Source organism: Pseudonaja textilis, chromosome 3, assembly GCF_049901715.1.
Source record: "Pseudonaja textilis isolate UNSWEBS1 chromosome 3, rPseTex1.2, whole genome shotgun sequence".
Classification (NCBI taxonomy): domain Eukaryota; kingdom Metazoa; phylum Chordata; class Lepidosauria; order Squamata; family Elapidae; genus Pseudonaja; species Pseudonaja textilis.
The window spans coordinates 45,955,156-45,972,146 of record NC_141992.1 but is presented as its reverse complement, the minus strand read 5'-3'; the positions used below and the strand labels follow the sequence as shown (position 1 = coordinate 45,972,146).

At 40.4% G+C, this 16,991-nt stretch overlaps 1 protein-coding gene across 1 annotated transcript in view; it reads right to left on the bottom strand.

Annotated features, from left to right (window-relative positions):
- The window catches only part of ETNK2 (ethanolamine kinase 2), a 28,441-nt gene continuing 11,450 nt past the window's right edge, over nt 1-16,991 (bottom strand). Inside the window, exons 2-8 of the mRNA XM_026715628.2 lie at nt 15,075-15,334; nt 13,419-13,556; nt 11,962-12,110; nt 11,719-11,802; nt 8,833-9,026; nt 7,739-7,812; nt 1-1,274 (exon numbers count right to left, since the gene is read on the bottom strand). Of these exons, the coding sequence (XP_026571413.1) occupies nt 1,202-1,274; nt 7,739-7,812; nt 8,833-9,026; nt 11,719-11,802; nt 11,962-12,110; nt 13,419-13,556; nt 15,075-15,334 (972 nt within the window). The 3' untranslated portion in view covers nt 1-1,201. The remainder of the gene's footprint in view (nt 1,275-7,738; nt 7,813-8,832; nt 9,027-11,718; nt 11,803-11,961; nt 12,111-13,418; nt 13,557-15,074; nt 15,335-16,991) is intronic.

Below are 16,991 nucleotides of genomic sequence, written 5' to 3'. Positions count from 1 at the left end.
AAACTTGGATAAAAACCCCATTAACGTGCTTTCTTTTTCCTGTGCTACACCGACATGAATTACACTTTCCTACTTATATAGATTTGTGTTATTAAAATGTTTAGTTTCATGGAATTCACCTTCTCAAAATACTGAATGGCACAATGTAATATTACAAAAGACTCTATGGGCAAATCAACACATTAATGGAAATGCAATCATATTTGTACCATTTGGGACAGGATGCAATTTTGTGGTGGGGAGAGATGAGTTCACATGTGGCCATTACAATAACAGAGTATTGCATAAACTTGGTATATCTATTCTTTACAAAAAAAATACTCTGTCTTTTGTGCTTTCATCAAATTAGGTTTTAGGTAGTAACATCTGCTCTCTTCAAAGTAGCACTGTATGAATTACATGCATACATAATCTGAGGTTGCCTATACTGTTTGACTTTCAGAATATAGGTGTTGAAATTGCCCACAACGTCTAATACAATTTTCAGCACAGAGCTCTCTGTTGCCAGTTAATAGTTCAGGGAGGCCATCAGCTCAAAGCTTGATCAAAACTGTAATAGCTCTTTTAAGGACTGGGACTTTCCCTGAGTCTAAATGTTTCATATTTTAAAACTGATGTGTGTGGGAATATTTATTCCACCTTCAGGGTCTTAATCTTTTAAATCATGGATTTTCTCTCTACCCATACATGTAGAGAGTAAAGCAGATCTCAAAATGGATTCTTACAGTGTTGTAAAGAGAAGCTATTGTTTCTCTTCCATTCTCACAAACCAAAAGATCACAATCCCATGTTCTTGAAAAACAAAAACAAAACTCTTGTTAGTTTTCTTTCTTCTGGCCAAAGAACAAAAGTGTCATCCAGCAATAACCTTCAAGGCTATACAAATCGCTAAGCAAATCTTCTCCCCTATTGGCCACCCACATATTAAGCCCAAAAGCCCTGGAATTTTTCCTGCATATGCCCCAGAAACTCTTGCCAGCAGCCATGTCATAACATCACCTTCTGAAACCAACATGCGGCAGCCAAGTTCAGGGGCTTTGTTGAATTTTTTGGCTTTGTGGAAGGTGTACTTTTCTTTCCTAGCCCTGTTTCATGATGTCTGACCACTCAGCACTGCAGGAGGAGAGGGTGGCAGGTGCTTTGCACCAGAGAAAATAACGAGTAGAATCTTGAGAACCCGAAGACTCTTTGGACTTCAACCTCACTTGGACATTTGAAGGGAAGTCACCACAGGTTTTGTTTTAAAGTACTGCTTAAATCTTATGTCTGCGTACCTGCACAGCAATACAAAGATAAATATTTGTTAGGTATAATAATAGGAATATTGTGTACATATTAATTTTGTAGTATATCTTTGGTGCCTACGAATGGAAAATTATGCCAAAAAAGTTGCTGATGTCCTTTCTATACAGAGTCTGTCTTCTCACATACATCTACAGCACTTAAACATTGAATTCTTACACTGATACTTCTCATGCATTTATATGCATTCTTACATTTTTTTATAAACATGCTTATTTTGATAATTCACACATGATACTCATAACAGGATGGTTTTACGTGCTGTTGTAAAAATATAATCAACAATAACAGAATATAGCAATGAAAGTATTAGGCTAGAACTTGAAATCAGGGATCAGATTCTGACTTAGATATGGAATTTTGGTGATCATGAACCATCTGAATATCTATGGAATTAAGAAGCTTCTTGGATGAGAAGGTGAAATGTCTTCAAGGAAAAACAAGTCCAGTTGCCTTTTGAAAAAGCACCTTTGGGACTTGAACTATCTACTTACTCTCAGCCAAAAGTATAAAATTATAGGAACAATTAAAAAATGGTATAAGGCAGGTTATATACAAACCACTACCTTCCATGTCCAACATCTTGCTAATGCATCAGACTTAATCTAATCAGCAATTCTGGTCAAAATTACTCTTAAATCTATGTGTCATTTAATTTCCCTTCTTGATTCTCAAATCTATCATAAAATCTACATGTGATGATCTCTAAATTTCTCATTACATTAAGAGTTTCTCCTGCATTTCTAAAAAGGGCATTGGTACTTACTGGATACCCCCATTCTCTGTGAGCTGTGAAGAGCATCCAGAAGTGGGAGGTGCTTCAGTCTCTTCTGGAAAGGCTGGGCTTAAAACTCCGGGAAGCTCCTCCTCCTCCATGGGACACCTCCCCAGCGTCCCCCAGTTTTGCAAAGACTTGAGTGCCAAAGTCCAGAACTCATCACCTAATCTAGATCCCTGACCAGAACAGAACCCCACCAGATGGAAAGAAATGGGTGGGGCTGGATGCTCTTCACAGCTCACAGAGAATGGGTGTATCAGGTAAGTACCAATGCCCTTTCTCCCATGAGCTGTTCAGAGCATCCAGAAGTGGGACATACCAAAGCTTGGCCTGTCCTTAGGGAGGGATTCCATCTGGATCGAAATCCACTCCTAAACTCTGTGGACCCTCTGCAGGACTCTTCTGCCAAATGAAGCATGCGCTGAGGCAGACATCAATTTTATAATTTCTGACAAAGGTCAATGGTGAAGCCCAAGTTGCCGCTCTGCAAATTTCATCTATGGAAGCCTGTGTGGCCCATGCTGCTGATGTTGCTGCACTCCTTGTTGAGTGGGCTATAATGCCCTTAGGAACTGAGATGGACTGGCATTCGTAACTTTTAGTTATGGTGGCTCTCAACCATCTACCAATGGTCATCGATGACACCTTGTGTCCTAAAGTGGATGGGTTGAAGGATAGGAATAGAGCCTCAGATTTTCGAAATGCTGCAGTGTGGTCTAGATAGATGCTTAACGACCTTCGAATGTCAAGTCGATGCCATTGATGCTCCAGTCTATGAGATGGTTTCAGACAAAAATTTGGAAGCACTAACTCCTGCGCTCTGTGGAAGACTGAATTTACTTTAGGGGTGAACAATGGATCCAATCTGAGAACCACTCTGTCCGCATGAAACACGCACAGGTCCTTTCTCATCGACAATGCTGCCAATCCGGAAATCCTCCTTGTTGATGTGATTGCAAAGAAGAAGACCACCTTATATGTAAGGAATTTGAGACTAGAGGTTCTTAAAGGCTTGAATGGGCCAGTTGTAAGTGCGGTTAACACCTTGTTGGGCTCCCAAGTGGGATAGCGGTGAATTACAGGATGTTATAAGTTTGCAGCACCCTTAAGAAAGCTGCGGACATGTGGATGGCGTGCTATGGAACGAAGGTCACCCCAGGATATCACCAAGGCTAAGGCCACCACCTGTCTGTGTAAAGTATTTGGAGATAGGCCCTTGGTCAATCCCTCCTGTAAAAGTCCAATAACTGTCCTATTGATGGGGTGGTTGGGTCGATCTTAGACCCCCTGGCCCCAGTGACAGAAAGCGGACCACGTGGCCTTGTATATACGATTTGTTGAGGACCATCTGGATGCTTGTATGGTGGCAATGGCATCCTCTGAAATCTGTTGGGTCTTTAAATGGCTCCGCTCAACCTCCATATGGCTAGGCTGAGCCATTGTGGGTCCGGGTGAAGTACCGGCCCTTGCGAGAGGGAAACCCTTGATGGTGGAATTTTCCGAGGTTGTTCTCTCGACAGGTCCTGTAAGTCCGCGAACCATGTTCGCCTGGGCCAGTAAGGGGTGACCAATATCAATTCTGCTCGTTCCTCCAATAACTTCTGTATCAAACTGGGTATTTCAGAAAGTGGAGGAAATGCATATAGAAGTCCAGGAGGCCACAGACATCACAGGGCATTGACAGCCTCCGCCCTGAGCCAGGTACCTTGAAATATACCGGGGCAATTGGGCGTTGAGGGGAGAGGCAAATAGATCGATCACTGGTTGCCCAAACCTCCGCACTGCTTCCTGAAAGACAGACGGGTGTAGGTGCCACTCTGTCTGATCTATTGTGGCCCTGCTGAGCCAGTCCGCTTGTGTGTTTAAGGTCCCTGCTATGTGCTCTGCCTTGAGCGAAAGCAGATTGGCCTCAGCCCACTTGAACAACCTGGCCGTCTCCAGCATCAGAAGTTTGGAGTGGGTACCCCCGTCTGTTTAAGTGAGCCTTGGTTGTGATATTGTCTGTCAAGACCAGAACGTGGCATGATTGGAAAAGGGGTAGAAAACTGCGTAACGCCAGATGAACTGCTCGTAGCTCCAAGAGGTTGATGCTTTGTGATTGTTCGGAAATAGTCCAACTTCCCTGTGCAGTGTGGGATTGGAAGTGAGCTCCCCATCCTACCAGGCTGGCATCGGTTGTGACCGTTGCCCTGCAAGGTTCCTTGAAAGGACCCCCCTTGTTTATCATGTTTTCCGACCACCAGCGGAGCAATCGGAGAACATTGTGCGGTACCTTTATCCGGACGTTGGAAGTGGCTCTTCTGGATTGCTGGAAAGGTAGCAGGAACCATTGCAGATCTCTAGAATGGAATCGAGCCCAAGGCACAATGGAAATACAAGAAATCAGTTTCCCTAACAGTTGAGACAGAACTGCCAGGGAAACCCTCTTTAAGGCTCTGATCTCTCTGGTCAAAGACTGGATACTATTCAACCTGTCCTGAGAGAGAAAAACCTTGCCCTCCACGGTATCTATCACTGCCCCTAAATGAACTAATCTAGTTGAAGGGATCAAATGGCTTTTATCCCAATTTATGGAAAAGCCCTGACCTTGAAGGATCTCTCGAGTAATCTTGGTATCCAAATTTGCTTGATGTCTAGAAGATGACAAAATTAAAATATCATCCAGATAACATTGTAAATGAATAGATTTGATCCTGAGGGAGGCAGCCAAAGCTGCTAGGACCTTGGTAAAAGTCCTAGGGGCCGAAGCCAGACCGAATGGTAGGGTGATATATTCGTAGTGCCGATCACAATAGCAAAATCTAAGATATTTGTAGTTAGCAGGTCTAGTTGGTATATGTAGATAAGCCTCTGTCAGATCTATAGAGCTCAGGACATCGTTCTCTCTGATGCTGAGCAGAATGGACTGGAGAGTAGTCATTTTGAATTTTCAATAAACCAATGATCTGTTCAGACGTTTGAGGTCCAGAATTGCCCTCCAGCCCCCCGAACTCTTTGGGACCACAAACAATAGAGAGTAACAGCCTTGATCCCATTGTTCAGATGGGACCTCTCTAATGGCCTGAATATGCAGATGATGATTGACAGCCTCCTGCATCAACACTCTCTTAATGGGGTCCGTGGACCTAGGGCTCCTAATGAAAAAGTTTGGAGGGGAGGATTGAAACTCTAGCGCCAAACCAAACCTAACAGAGTCCCTGACCCACGCATCAGAGGTGGATCTGTCTCATTGATCAGCAATCAATTTTAGCCGCCCTCCAATGGGAACTACTGTCAAGGACTCACTTGGGGCGACAAAAAAATTGGCCTCCGGTACCTCTTAGTTTCTTCTGTTTTGGCCTCCCCACTGACCTCTGTCGGAAGATTCTGACCTATCCTGTCTAAAACTGGGTCTGTAGCCTGATGTTCTTTGCGATTTGGGAACAAATGGGCCTTGATAGTAGGGCCGAAAGGAACCCCTTCAAAATGACTGGGGCGTTCTGTTTTCAGACCTCCAAAAAAGAGGGGGAAGCACTTTTTTCTTGTTTCTATTCTCAATAAGCAGGGGCTCCAAGACACTGCCAAATAATTTATCCCCCGATATTGGGGCTGTTTAAGGACTAGCCTGCTTATCTAACGCCAGCAAGTTAAAAGAGAAATAATGCCAGGGAAGCGGAGTGGGAAGATACCTGCCCTGGTCCCCAAGAAGGGAAACCAGTGAGGAATGGCGCCTGTGATATTTAGGTGCAAACTTGAAGCCAGCCGTTGAAAATGGTGGGAAGGCAGAATCTCTGATGTTAATTGCCTGAGCAGTTTAACAAGCCGCTGCTGCTGACTCTCTAAATTGTTAGATAAATGATCCTGTCAGTCGAAACAGCAAAGAAAAGTGAGCCGCGGCTGTGAGCGCTCTGCCAAGATCGCAGAGATAAGATGATCGGGGGATTAGATAATCTAGTTGCCTGAAGCGGCCCTCTCAGGCTGCCTGTGGAGTGGCAGGCTCTGCCAGCCACAAAGAATTGCTCTCAAACTGATTGGGGGAATGACCTAATAGAGCCACAAGCCTTGAAATTGCCAAATTAATTGGGGAAAAATTTTCAAGCCAAATTAACCCAAGAGCAAACCTGAATTTTGACTAGCTGAATCAGAAAACCATTCCAGTCAGGGAGTGCACAACCTTTTACCACGAAGGCTGAGCTAAAACTGGGGGACGCTGAGGAGGTGTCCCGTGGAGGAGGAGGAGTGTCCCAGAGTTCTAAGCCCAGCCTTTCCAGAAGAGACTGAAGCACCTCCCACTTCTGGATGCTCTGAACAGCTCATGGGAGAATAATCACAATTGCACCAATTCCCAGATAACCGAGTGCCTAATAATTCTAGGAAGTATTTTCTAATTAATAGATAATAAAAATCATCAGCTGTGCTGCTCCAATAGGAGACTGGAGCAGCAAGCCAATGAATTGGTATGCCCTTAAAGTATTAATATAAATTTATCTCAGCTTTTGACCTTTTCTTTTCATTACAACTGAATGTCTTCAAATGTCCCAAATGTGCTTTTCAAAAGCCAACTGAACTTGCTTGTTTTTTTCCTAGAAAATGTTTCACTTCTCATCCAAGAAGCTTCTTGGATGAGAAATGTTTCGAATGCTTAACTCAAACATTTTGACCCCACCTTTGATTTCAGGGTGGGTTTAAATGCATTATCAACTAACTACAGTAATAAGAAAAAAGACAAAGGCTACATCCTAAGTTCACATTTACCTAGGAGTAATTGTCTTGGCTGAAAAAGTACATAAAATACCAATCCCATGCAAGATTATTTGGAAATGATGACAAATACAGGTGATTGGGAATGTAAATGTAAACTTGCAAAAAGTGCAGGAAATTTAAAATGAGCAGTTGTTCAATGGGTCACAAGGCTATGGGAAAGAAGGCAAAGCAGGTTATTCATTCATACATTTGGTTTCATTTTACCTTTCTCTTCATTTCATCTATATTTAATCAACCATGGTAAGGATGTGGGGCAGAAAAGTGAATGACATCAAGGGAAGAATCAGGAACTTCTATTAAAACTGATTCTTCACGGATATTTTCAAAAAGTTATTTGTTAGTTAATTTTTTCTTATAATGCATTGAGACTTTAGGTGTCTTACTGCAGTATAGTGTAAGCTTCTCTAGCCTGCCTTTCAAAATCAAAAAAGCCATTAAGCATCAAAATATTTCAGTCATTACCTTAAAACTCATGAGAACAGGCAACTATCATGAAACTCATGAAAAAAGACAATTTTTTGGAAGGCATAGAACTGACAGATGGCACAGAACTGATAGGTCATTAACTAAATGTGTTTAATTTCTAGAATGAGAGCTTATTAAACTCTAACAAAGCTGGAAACCTGGAAGCTCCCACTTCTATTGCTAGAGGGATAAGGTAAAAAGGCGATCAAGGCTTAAAATCATCGCAAGGTTTTCACATTACTTTTATATAAGTAAATCTCACAGAAATGCTCTTAGGTAAGTCTTATATGATTGCAACCATAACATTTTACACTGATGATCAGGACTCTGAACCAACATAGCAAATTATTGTCACTGGCATCTCCACCCACTCCCCGATGCCAGGCAGACAAAGAAATAAAGAACAAGCATCTTGTTTGTATCCTGTCAGTGCAAATAGTAATGACTCACCTGGCAAAATTAAAGTCTATCGTAGAGAATTGGGCTTGGATTAGGCCCCAGCAAGCCCACAGAAAATGGGAAGCCTGAGAAATGACAACAAAATTAGAAAAATGCCTTTGAGAAGTATGTGTGGACATATTAACATGTAACAACTTTCTTCTATATGAGAGAATGTATGTACTTGCACACACCCAAAGAGTTCTCATTGCATTTGATACCTGCAGAGACAGTTATTTACAGGTGGGAAGGAAGGAAGGAAGGAAGGAAGGAAGGAAGGAAGGAAGGAAGGAAGGAAGGAAGGAAGGAAGGAAGGAAGGAAGGAAGGAAGGAAGGAAGGAAGGAAGGAAGGAAGGAAGGAAGGAAGGAAAAAACCAGCACAGAAAGGCAAAACAATAGCTAGTATTTGGGAAAACTTGGGAATACATAGAACTGTGATAGTGGAACAAGCTAAAAACCACTGCAGAATGATCAAAGTCATGAGAAGGATGAACAAAATATAGCACAAAAATATCCGAACTGGGTCCAGCTAAATTTGTACCTATGTGGTTTGATGTTCTTCAAAATCTTACGCTGATCTAAATGAAACAGGGAATAATGACTGTTGTTGAAGCTACATGGTTGCAAACATTCAAATTAGATTGCCCCTAGAACTGCAGGAATAAGAACCATACACAGATTGATGCAAGTAGAAGCTGACTTTTACAGTACTAGCCTCCACTTTTAGGCAAACAAATGTGTTGTCTTAGGTTTAGGCTGCAGGGTAGAATAAATAGTTACAGAATACCCTCTTCTAATAGAGTGCCTTCCAAACAAATGAATTTCAATTGCCAATAATCATATTGGCTGTGGAATATGACAGCTGTTATCCAAAATATCTAGAAGACCTCACATTGATCTATAGATGAGAATAGCTAATAGATGAAGGGATGAAGAGAGATTAGAAAACAAACGATTAGTATGATGTGGCTTTCTTTTTAATTAATAAATTAATATAAATATAAAAATGGCCATTAGATTAATGTGACTTGGACAGCTTCAGTTTTCAGACCATGCAATATTCTCTCTTATTTTATCCACCCTTCGGTCATTTTGAAAATACTCACCAAAGCAAACTGGTTCACTTGCACATAGAGACTCTCCAGTTCTTCTTCAGATATTGCTCCACTCCCTCCTCTGCTTTTGTTTCCTTCTCCCTGGTCCTCTGGGCTTAGTTTCTTGTAAGACTGCAGGTAGTACCTCAGCCATTGCAATTGGACTTCCTTGCATGGATATAAGCTGTAATCGACTTCATTGAGCCCTGGGAGCAGAGAAGGCAAGAGGACTCGGTGCAGTCGATGTCAGACTGGATGGAAATGGGTTAAACCGAGACCAGAAAATACATGGGCTTAAATTTAGCCAGACTGTTGGAAAGTTTGGATTGATTTTAAGATTTGTATACCCCAATGCATTACTGTACTATTGTTGCATATTAATAAGAAACTGCAAGGTTACAACAGAAGAAGGAAAAATAAGTTTATAGAAGGAAGTACTTCTATGACAGTTTCTGTCGTTATTTGAACAAACTGAAGGAATTTGACTGGTAGAACCAAGGAGAGAGATTTAAGAGGAGAAGAGGCTGAGAAGGGAAATAATGAAATGCTGAGAGAACTCGTCTAATGGATAAGCTGTTGTTTCATATTGTAGCTCGCTACAAAGAATGAATGCGGGTGTTTATTGATGGAATGAATAAAAGACCCAAACTAAGAAAAGCTTTGAATCAATGTAACCACAGCTCAATCCTTTCTTCCCATTGCTTTTCTTCCTTTTGTTGGGCTTCACATCAAGCAGAGGACATCAAAGGTCTAACCAAACAATACTTCTTTATTGGACTACAAAAGTAAATAAGGATGGACCCATCCTACTTGCTCTTGGAATCAAACTCCCAACATTACAGTGCTATGGAAAACATCCTGTATACTACATCCGCCAGCCTAGCCTCTCCTTCAGGACTCCTGATGAATGTTATAGATTATAAGTAATCTCACAAGGGAGGAAGCAGTCTTTGAGATATTCTGGCCCAAGCCATTTATAGATCTAAAAGAGCAACCTTGAACTGAACTTAGCAAGCATTGGGAATAGCTGTTCTAAGCCTGGTAATAAATAGCTTCTAAAGTATCTACAAGACAATAATCCATCTATTACATTATCATACTACCAAAATTTTCCAAACCCCTTTCAAAATCATCTCCACAGGGAACAGGGATTAGCAGCAAAGTGCCAGTACCTCAGTGTATGGTTGTCAAAAGCAACACCTGAAGGAGATTTGGCTGGTTTGAGGCTTTTTTTTTGGCCCACATCCAATTTCTCACTGATTTCAGATACAGGTTCAAGACATTTTCCTTGAAAGGACAATTCTGAAGTGTCCAGCCAAAGCTTAATTATAAGACACAGCTCTGAATTATCTTCTCCACTGGCATTATGCAGATATTTGTGTTTCTTAAAGGAGAAGATAAGGTCCTGAGGGGAATTGGGAAGCTGAGCAATATCCAACACTGTGTTCTGGAAACATTTAATTAAATACTGCTGGAATCAGTGCAAAATAGGGCCCCCAAGTTCTACATATCTTAAAAGATTTGTTAAAAGTCATTCAGCAAAATCAAGAGAAGTCCTGCTTCTCAGTGTAGACTATCACACAGAGCAAGCCTGCTTCTCTTCTGCAATCATGTTAATTCTGTTCTAGTATATAGTGCAGCAGAAACAAATAGCCATGCAATCAACAGCTTATTCTGAAGAAGTGCTACCGCTTAAATCTTTTCTTAACAACTTTTGGATTTTCCTTCTGAAAATCTTCCAGTTGGTTTCTAAAACCCATCCTTAAAATCAGAACTGCTGAAGAGAAAGAGGGAGGATCAGGGTAGGGAAATCATCTTACAGTGACCTAAAATGGCTATTTAAGATGCTATTATTTATTTATTTCAACATATTGGCTGCCCAACTCCGATGGACTCTCTAAGCCATTTATCGCTATGTTGATAGTGTTTCTCAGCAGTTTGTAATTTAAAGCAAACTTATTCGAGCTTTGCCTTCCATTCTGCGATGACCTGGGGCACAAAGGCAATACAGTCAAATAATAAGTAGGAGTCCCTTTATTTGCTCCAACTTTGCTCCCAATGTCCTGGTTACCTTCTGTAATGGAGAAAAACTCTTCTAGGAACAGCCATTGGCTGCAGAGATTCAAGTCCAAAAGGTTGTCAACAAAAAACTGTAACTATAAGTCCAATCAATGCAAGATGAGGTAATTAGTTCAGCAGGGCAAGAGAAGGAATTCCAGATATGAAGGAACGGCAGTAATTCAACCCAGTTGGGAGGATGCCAGGAACGCAGATAACCAAAGTCAACACAAGATAAACTCACATTTGTTCCCAGCAGACGCCAAACTCAGCTTGCATCTCTTTTAAACTTTCTTCGCAGGTGTGCCTAATGAAGGAAATCAGGGCCCTTTCCTCCCCCATAAGCTATGCAACCCACATTGCTCTCTTCTCTGTTCCTCCCCTACGTGGCCAAGGATGAAGAGGAGGTGGGCCTGGGTCTTCCTTAGAACTCCCTCTCCCTTGTTCTACCTCCCCCCTGCTCTGTCCAGCTGGACTTTGCCCTTCCCCAGTTTCCTCCACAGCCAACCGAGCCATACTCCCATTCCCTGTCAGCTGTTCATCTTTCTCCTCAGATTCAGATTCTGACAGGGGCATTCTTTGAATCTGCTGGCAAGCAAAATGGGAATTAGTAGCCCAGAAACAACTCTCACATCTTGGAGCACAATAAGTCAGCACAGTGAGAGATCTGCAGATACTTGGCAGCAGGTTAAAGAGCAGTGCCTTTTATGAGTAATGAGTTGCTGCTGTTAGTATAGGAGAAAAGTGATATATAATGTATTTCAATCTTAAGTATAACAAGATATTTCCTGCTTCTACAAATGCAGGAAATGCCGGGGTGGGGGGAGGATATCCACTCACCTGCAAATTCATTAAAATGATTCCCAATGTCATATGCTTGGTAATTGTAGCCAGTATATTCATAATCTATGAACCGGACATGACCTGAAAAAATAAAGCCAGAAACTGTTGCAAGTGAATTCCTAGCAAAGAGACTTTTTCTAAAAAAAAAGTGCCAATATCATTTTTATCTTGAATGATGTTCTAAATTAACTAATGCTTGGTTTGCAAGCATTATGCATGTCTGAGAACAAGGTAACAAACCTTCAGCTTTGTTGTAGATGATGTTCTTGCTCAAAAGGTCATTGTGGCAGAAGACGATTGGAGACTGAAGCTGGGAGAGATGTTCTTTCATCCAATGAATCTCTTCTTCTAACACCTCTAGGCTAGGAATCTGCATTTCCTGAAGGAAGCTTGAGAAAGAAAACAAAGTGATGCCATGCACACTGGTAGACAATAAACGAAATTGAATGGCAAAGCAAACACAATCCTTACTATACCGTGCTCAGATTTCTTGCCTTTTGCCCATCTGTGCAAGTGGACTAAGTAGAAGTGAAATTGGACAGGAGAACTAGAAGCATACTCCTATAAATCAGTATCAGTTATACACAGATGTGAAAATCTTGGGATATTTGAAATAAATGTGCCTGAATACGGTTTGCTGTAAGAACTTTGCAAAAAGATGGATCATACTGTGGGGTGTCCCAGTGGTGCATTTCAAATATTTTTACTCCCAGCTCGGTGGGCGTGGCTTGGTGGGCACGCTTTGTGCACGTGCACACACTTTGCATGCATGCGTGTGCCAAAAGTGCATTTTGCGCAGGTGCAGATGCATTTTGAGTCACCTCCTGCAATCCTGCATGATCCCAGTCGCTTCAGCAGTTGCCGCGCAGCAATTGCTATGCCGTGCAAAGTAGCTGCTCTTCAAAAGCAGAGGATAAAGGTGAGTATGGGAGACTGGGTAGGCGGGTCGGCCCAACAGCAGAGTGTCGGAGATAACTGGTTCGGTCTCCACTGCTCATTGGCACTAACGGCTTGGCAGAACCAGGCCGAACCGGTAGAATACCACCACTGAGGTGCCCCCTATAGTAACCTAATGTATAATTGTGCTTTAAATGCACAGAAGACAAATAGGCATTTTATTCAGAAAGGAAAAAAATCTATTTCAGAATAAATGCTGTTGTGATTTATTGCACTGTATAATTCTAGGTGAAATTCTAAACTATATAACTTTTTACTCTAAAGCACGTAAAATGTGTAACAGACAATTTTTGCTGCAACATAAATGACACTGACTTGTACTCTTTGTGGTCTGATATTTCTACATTATTCAGTATTAAAACCCATTTGTTCTGTCTACTGGCTTTCTATATATGTTGGACTATAACACATCTGGAGGGCATCAGGTTATAGAAGTCAATCAAATCTGATAAACCATGTATAAGTGTTCTAAGTTTTCAACAAAAGGCCAGTCAAATTCATTCAACAAATTTATGTACATCTTTTCAATTTTGAAAGTTCAAAAACTTTGTCCACAACCCAGCCATAACTTTTATCATGGGTGTGTATGTGTTTTAAATGAGAACAAATTTATTATTTTTCCTTGATTCATTGCTTATCCCAGCATTTTGCACTATATGCTTAAAATAATTGAATTTGCCATAACCAAAACTGTTAACTGTTGTATTTACCAGATATTCATTTTTATTTTTTAAATTTACCTGGAATTTGATGTCTTTTTGGCAAACTCCGTTTTCACAATATTAAAGTACTTGTACAATCTGTGCCAAAGACAAGGCTTGGGAAGACTCCCGTTGGTATGAATCCTGTGCATTTTGGCCATCTCCTGAGCTACTAGCCTAAAATAAATCACAAAGAACGAACAGTTCAACTGTTTTAATGTAGCAAAAGAGGGAGCCAGTTTTGTGTAGTGGCTAAGGTGGGAGATTGGGAACTTAAGTTGTCCCTGATCTCTGGAAGCTTTCTGGCTGACTTTAGGATGGTTCTTCTTAGTCCAAGACAATGGACTATTGTAGGGAAAACAGGAGGAAGTAACATCATACATGTTACTTTGAGTTGTACAAATTAAAGCCACAACAGATGAATTAGAACTGCATAAAAAAGATAATTTGGGAGTTCTGAGCTTGATTTTTTTTCTTGCAAATCTTTCATTACCAGACCAAGTAACATCATCAGTGCTAATTTGGAAAATCCAGCCAGATCTCAATTAATTCATTTTTTTTTATTTAAGCAGTTTGTCTTCAAAATGTTCCCTAATTTTGCATGTAAAAAAAAAAGAAACACTAATATACCTCTAGTTCATTTTCTGACAACTGAAAAGAGCCCACAAAAATCAGCAAATATTGTACTCTACTTTCTGTATCCCAGTTCCGATAAATCTAGCATGACAACGTATCTAACTTAATACTCTGGATAGATGGATGCTCTACATCTATTACATAAACATCCCCCAAATTTAGTATATGGGATCTCTGATCCAAGAGAACATTATACAAAGTATTGCTTTAAACATGCTAATTATTTTCTAATTACATACCAATACAGGAGAATATTTGTGGTTCAGGGTTGAAAGGAGAGGTCCTTGGTGTTCTCTGATCTTATTTGTTTTCTTGCACACGTTTCAATACCCAAACTAGGTAAACGTTCATCAGTGCTAGTGATTGTGCTAAATACAGTACCATGGTAATTGATCAAAATTATGCGGTATTGGGGTTCTCACTTGGTATTACTTTGGGAAAGTAGCTTTCTTTTAAAACTTACTTACTTTTAAAACAGTTTTCCTTAATCTAGTACCTCCAGAAAAATGTGATTGTGATATTCATAATCTCCAGCCTGTTTTAGTCTCCCTTGGGATAATGGGAATCATAGTTCAACCTATCTAAAGAAAAATTGCTTTGAGAAAAATAATCTGCAAAAGAAATACTCCTTGTGGTCTCCTGTGCAACTAATTTGAAGATCTATAAATGATCTAATTTCCCAACTGTGTCTCCTATTAAATGAAAATGAAGTTTAAGCATCTTCGCTGGATTTCAAAACATGCATCAGCTATAGCCCTTTTTATTCATTCATTCTTTTTACAGCAGAAAACATCTGGGGTTGGGACAGAGTAGAGAAAGGGGAATTTGGTGGGTTTGTATCCTGACATTGAAACACCGTTACGCAAAAGCTCTGAGGCTCCTGAGCATCTCTTTTTCTCTGTGTTATCTCTAAAACTTTTTAAATTGGGAATTGAGTAATACGTCAGCTATATCACAATAGCACTATGGGGCCAGACTAAAAGCAGGGAGCAAATACCTTTTCCTATTCATAATAACTATCCGCTTTATTTCCAGATTTGAGCAAGGAAGTACACATACCTGAACATACTTGGCTCCCGGATATGTTCTGGTCCCAGAGCTTTCCCTGACATGAATTCATAGCAATATCCATTCTCAAAAGTGCAGAAGAGGTTGGGGGCACAGCCGTTATCCTGAAGGACTTGGAAATTTCTCAGCTCATTGGCTCGGTCCACAATAAGTTCTGTTTTCCTGCCATAGACCCGCACCAGGACTGCATCTCTCATATTCTCATCTGTGAAACAAGCCATTAGCTTGTTGGTGATGCCTTCAGTGAAGAGCTTAGACAGGGACAAAGAGAAAGGCAGGCTGAACAATCATAATTGCTCTAAAAGGACAGTCCAATATATAACATTCAGCCATCTGAGGCCTGAAAGTCTTTTTTTAAATGTAGCAGAAAATGTGAGAAGCCATAAATTTTGTTTTTGCATTATATGTGAATGGGTCATTATGGGTTATTCAAAAAAAAAAAAAACCCTTGATTTTATGTTGTATATGAACCAAGGGAAAGAGTAAGATACAAGTGTCTGAGTTTCAACTTGTTTTGTTGTAAAAGAATACATTTGGGGGAAAGGTTTCACAAAAAATATTGTGAGATGCTGGTTGTAATAATTTAAAAAGTTGTTATTGCTATCATGTCTTGATGTTCCACCTTTGAAAATAGATGTTGAAATCTCTCTCCATTCCTCTCCCACCCACCGCCCTTGATGGTGCCACTTCCTGGCAGGTAGGTTGTCACTTCTTTCATTTCATTCTTCATAGTTGTAGACAACGCTATTGCACAGTGCATTCACCAAGCCCCTTCAATGGCTAAGTTAGTGTAGGTTAACAAGAGTTGAGAACAATAACTGAAGGACATCTACTGCATGTGTCTGACATAGCTTCTACAGCCTCCAAATATATTGGATCTCTTATGCTACGGAGAGGGACAGCCTCAGGAAGATGATCAAAGGTGGAGAGCATTGCAATGCAAACTTTGGGGCCACATAGAAAGGGTATTCATCTGTTTATCTTTTGAGGTTATACTATAGGAAAGCAGCTTAATATAATAAAGTAGGGAGACTGTAGTACATGGAACTAGAGGTTGGGCTCCTAAGCAGCTGTTGTTCAACAGCACTTGGAGAACTACAGATTTCCCATTCCTGGTTTAAAATGATACTTAAATCAAGGTTAAAATGACTATTCCTAATCAAGTACAAACAAATCATTGGGCATCCTTGAGCCAGCTGTCACTTGCTATCTTAGCTTAATGAAGTTCACAAGATTGTTTCAAGGGTTAAATGGAAGGCGGGAGGAAAATATGAATGCAACCTACAGTTTATTGGAGGAAATATGAGTTTCATATGGAATAAATAAATTGGACCTGAGAATTTAACCTGGGACTTAGCTCTTGTAAGCTGAAACTTGGATAAAAAAAGAGATGTGCAGCACATTCTATTGAAAATATGCATCTATATTTTATATTTGCATGAAAATCAGCAAAGCAGCAGATAAGGGGAGGAAAAAGGAAAATATGGTATACCAAAACCAGTTAATTTAACAATGCTATGGTACATGCTGAATGAATGGATTAATATTACTATCGTTAATTCTTGTCCTTTGATAATGTCACAGATGATGCAAGTCTAATTACAATATTTAAACTGCATGACGCTCTAAAATAAAAAAAAAACCAAACTCAGAATGATGTGTCATCCAGCATGCTTTAGTATGTACAAAGGCTGCATGCATTTTAGTAGAGTTAACTTCATGGCCTCGAAAGGGGAATGTAGATTTTTGAAACAGCCATGAAACAAATAATCATTTTCCCTACTCATCTGCACTACGGTGCTGAATGGAATATCCCAGCAGCTCTTCTTGAGCAAAACTTGAATTCTATTCAAACTGCATTATTATTATGAAAAACATTACTTCTACACATGAAGAGTTCTTTTCAGC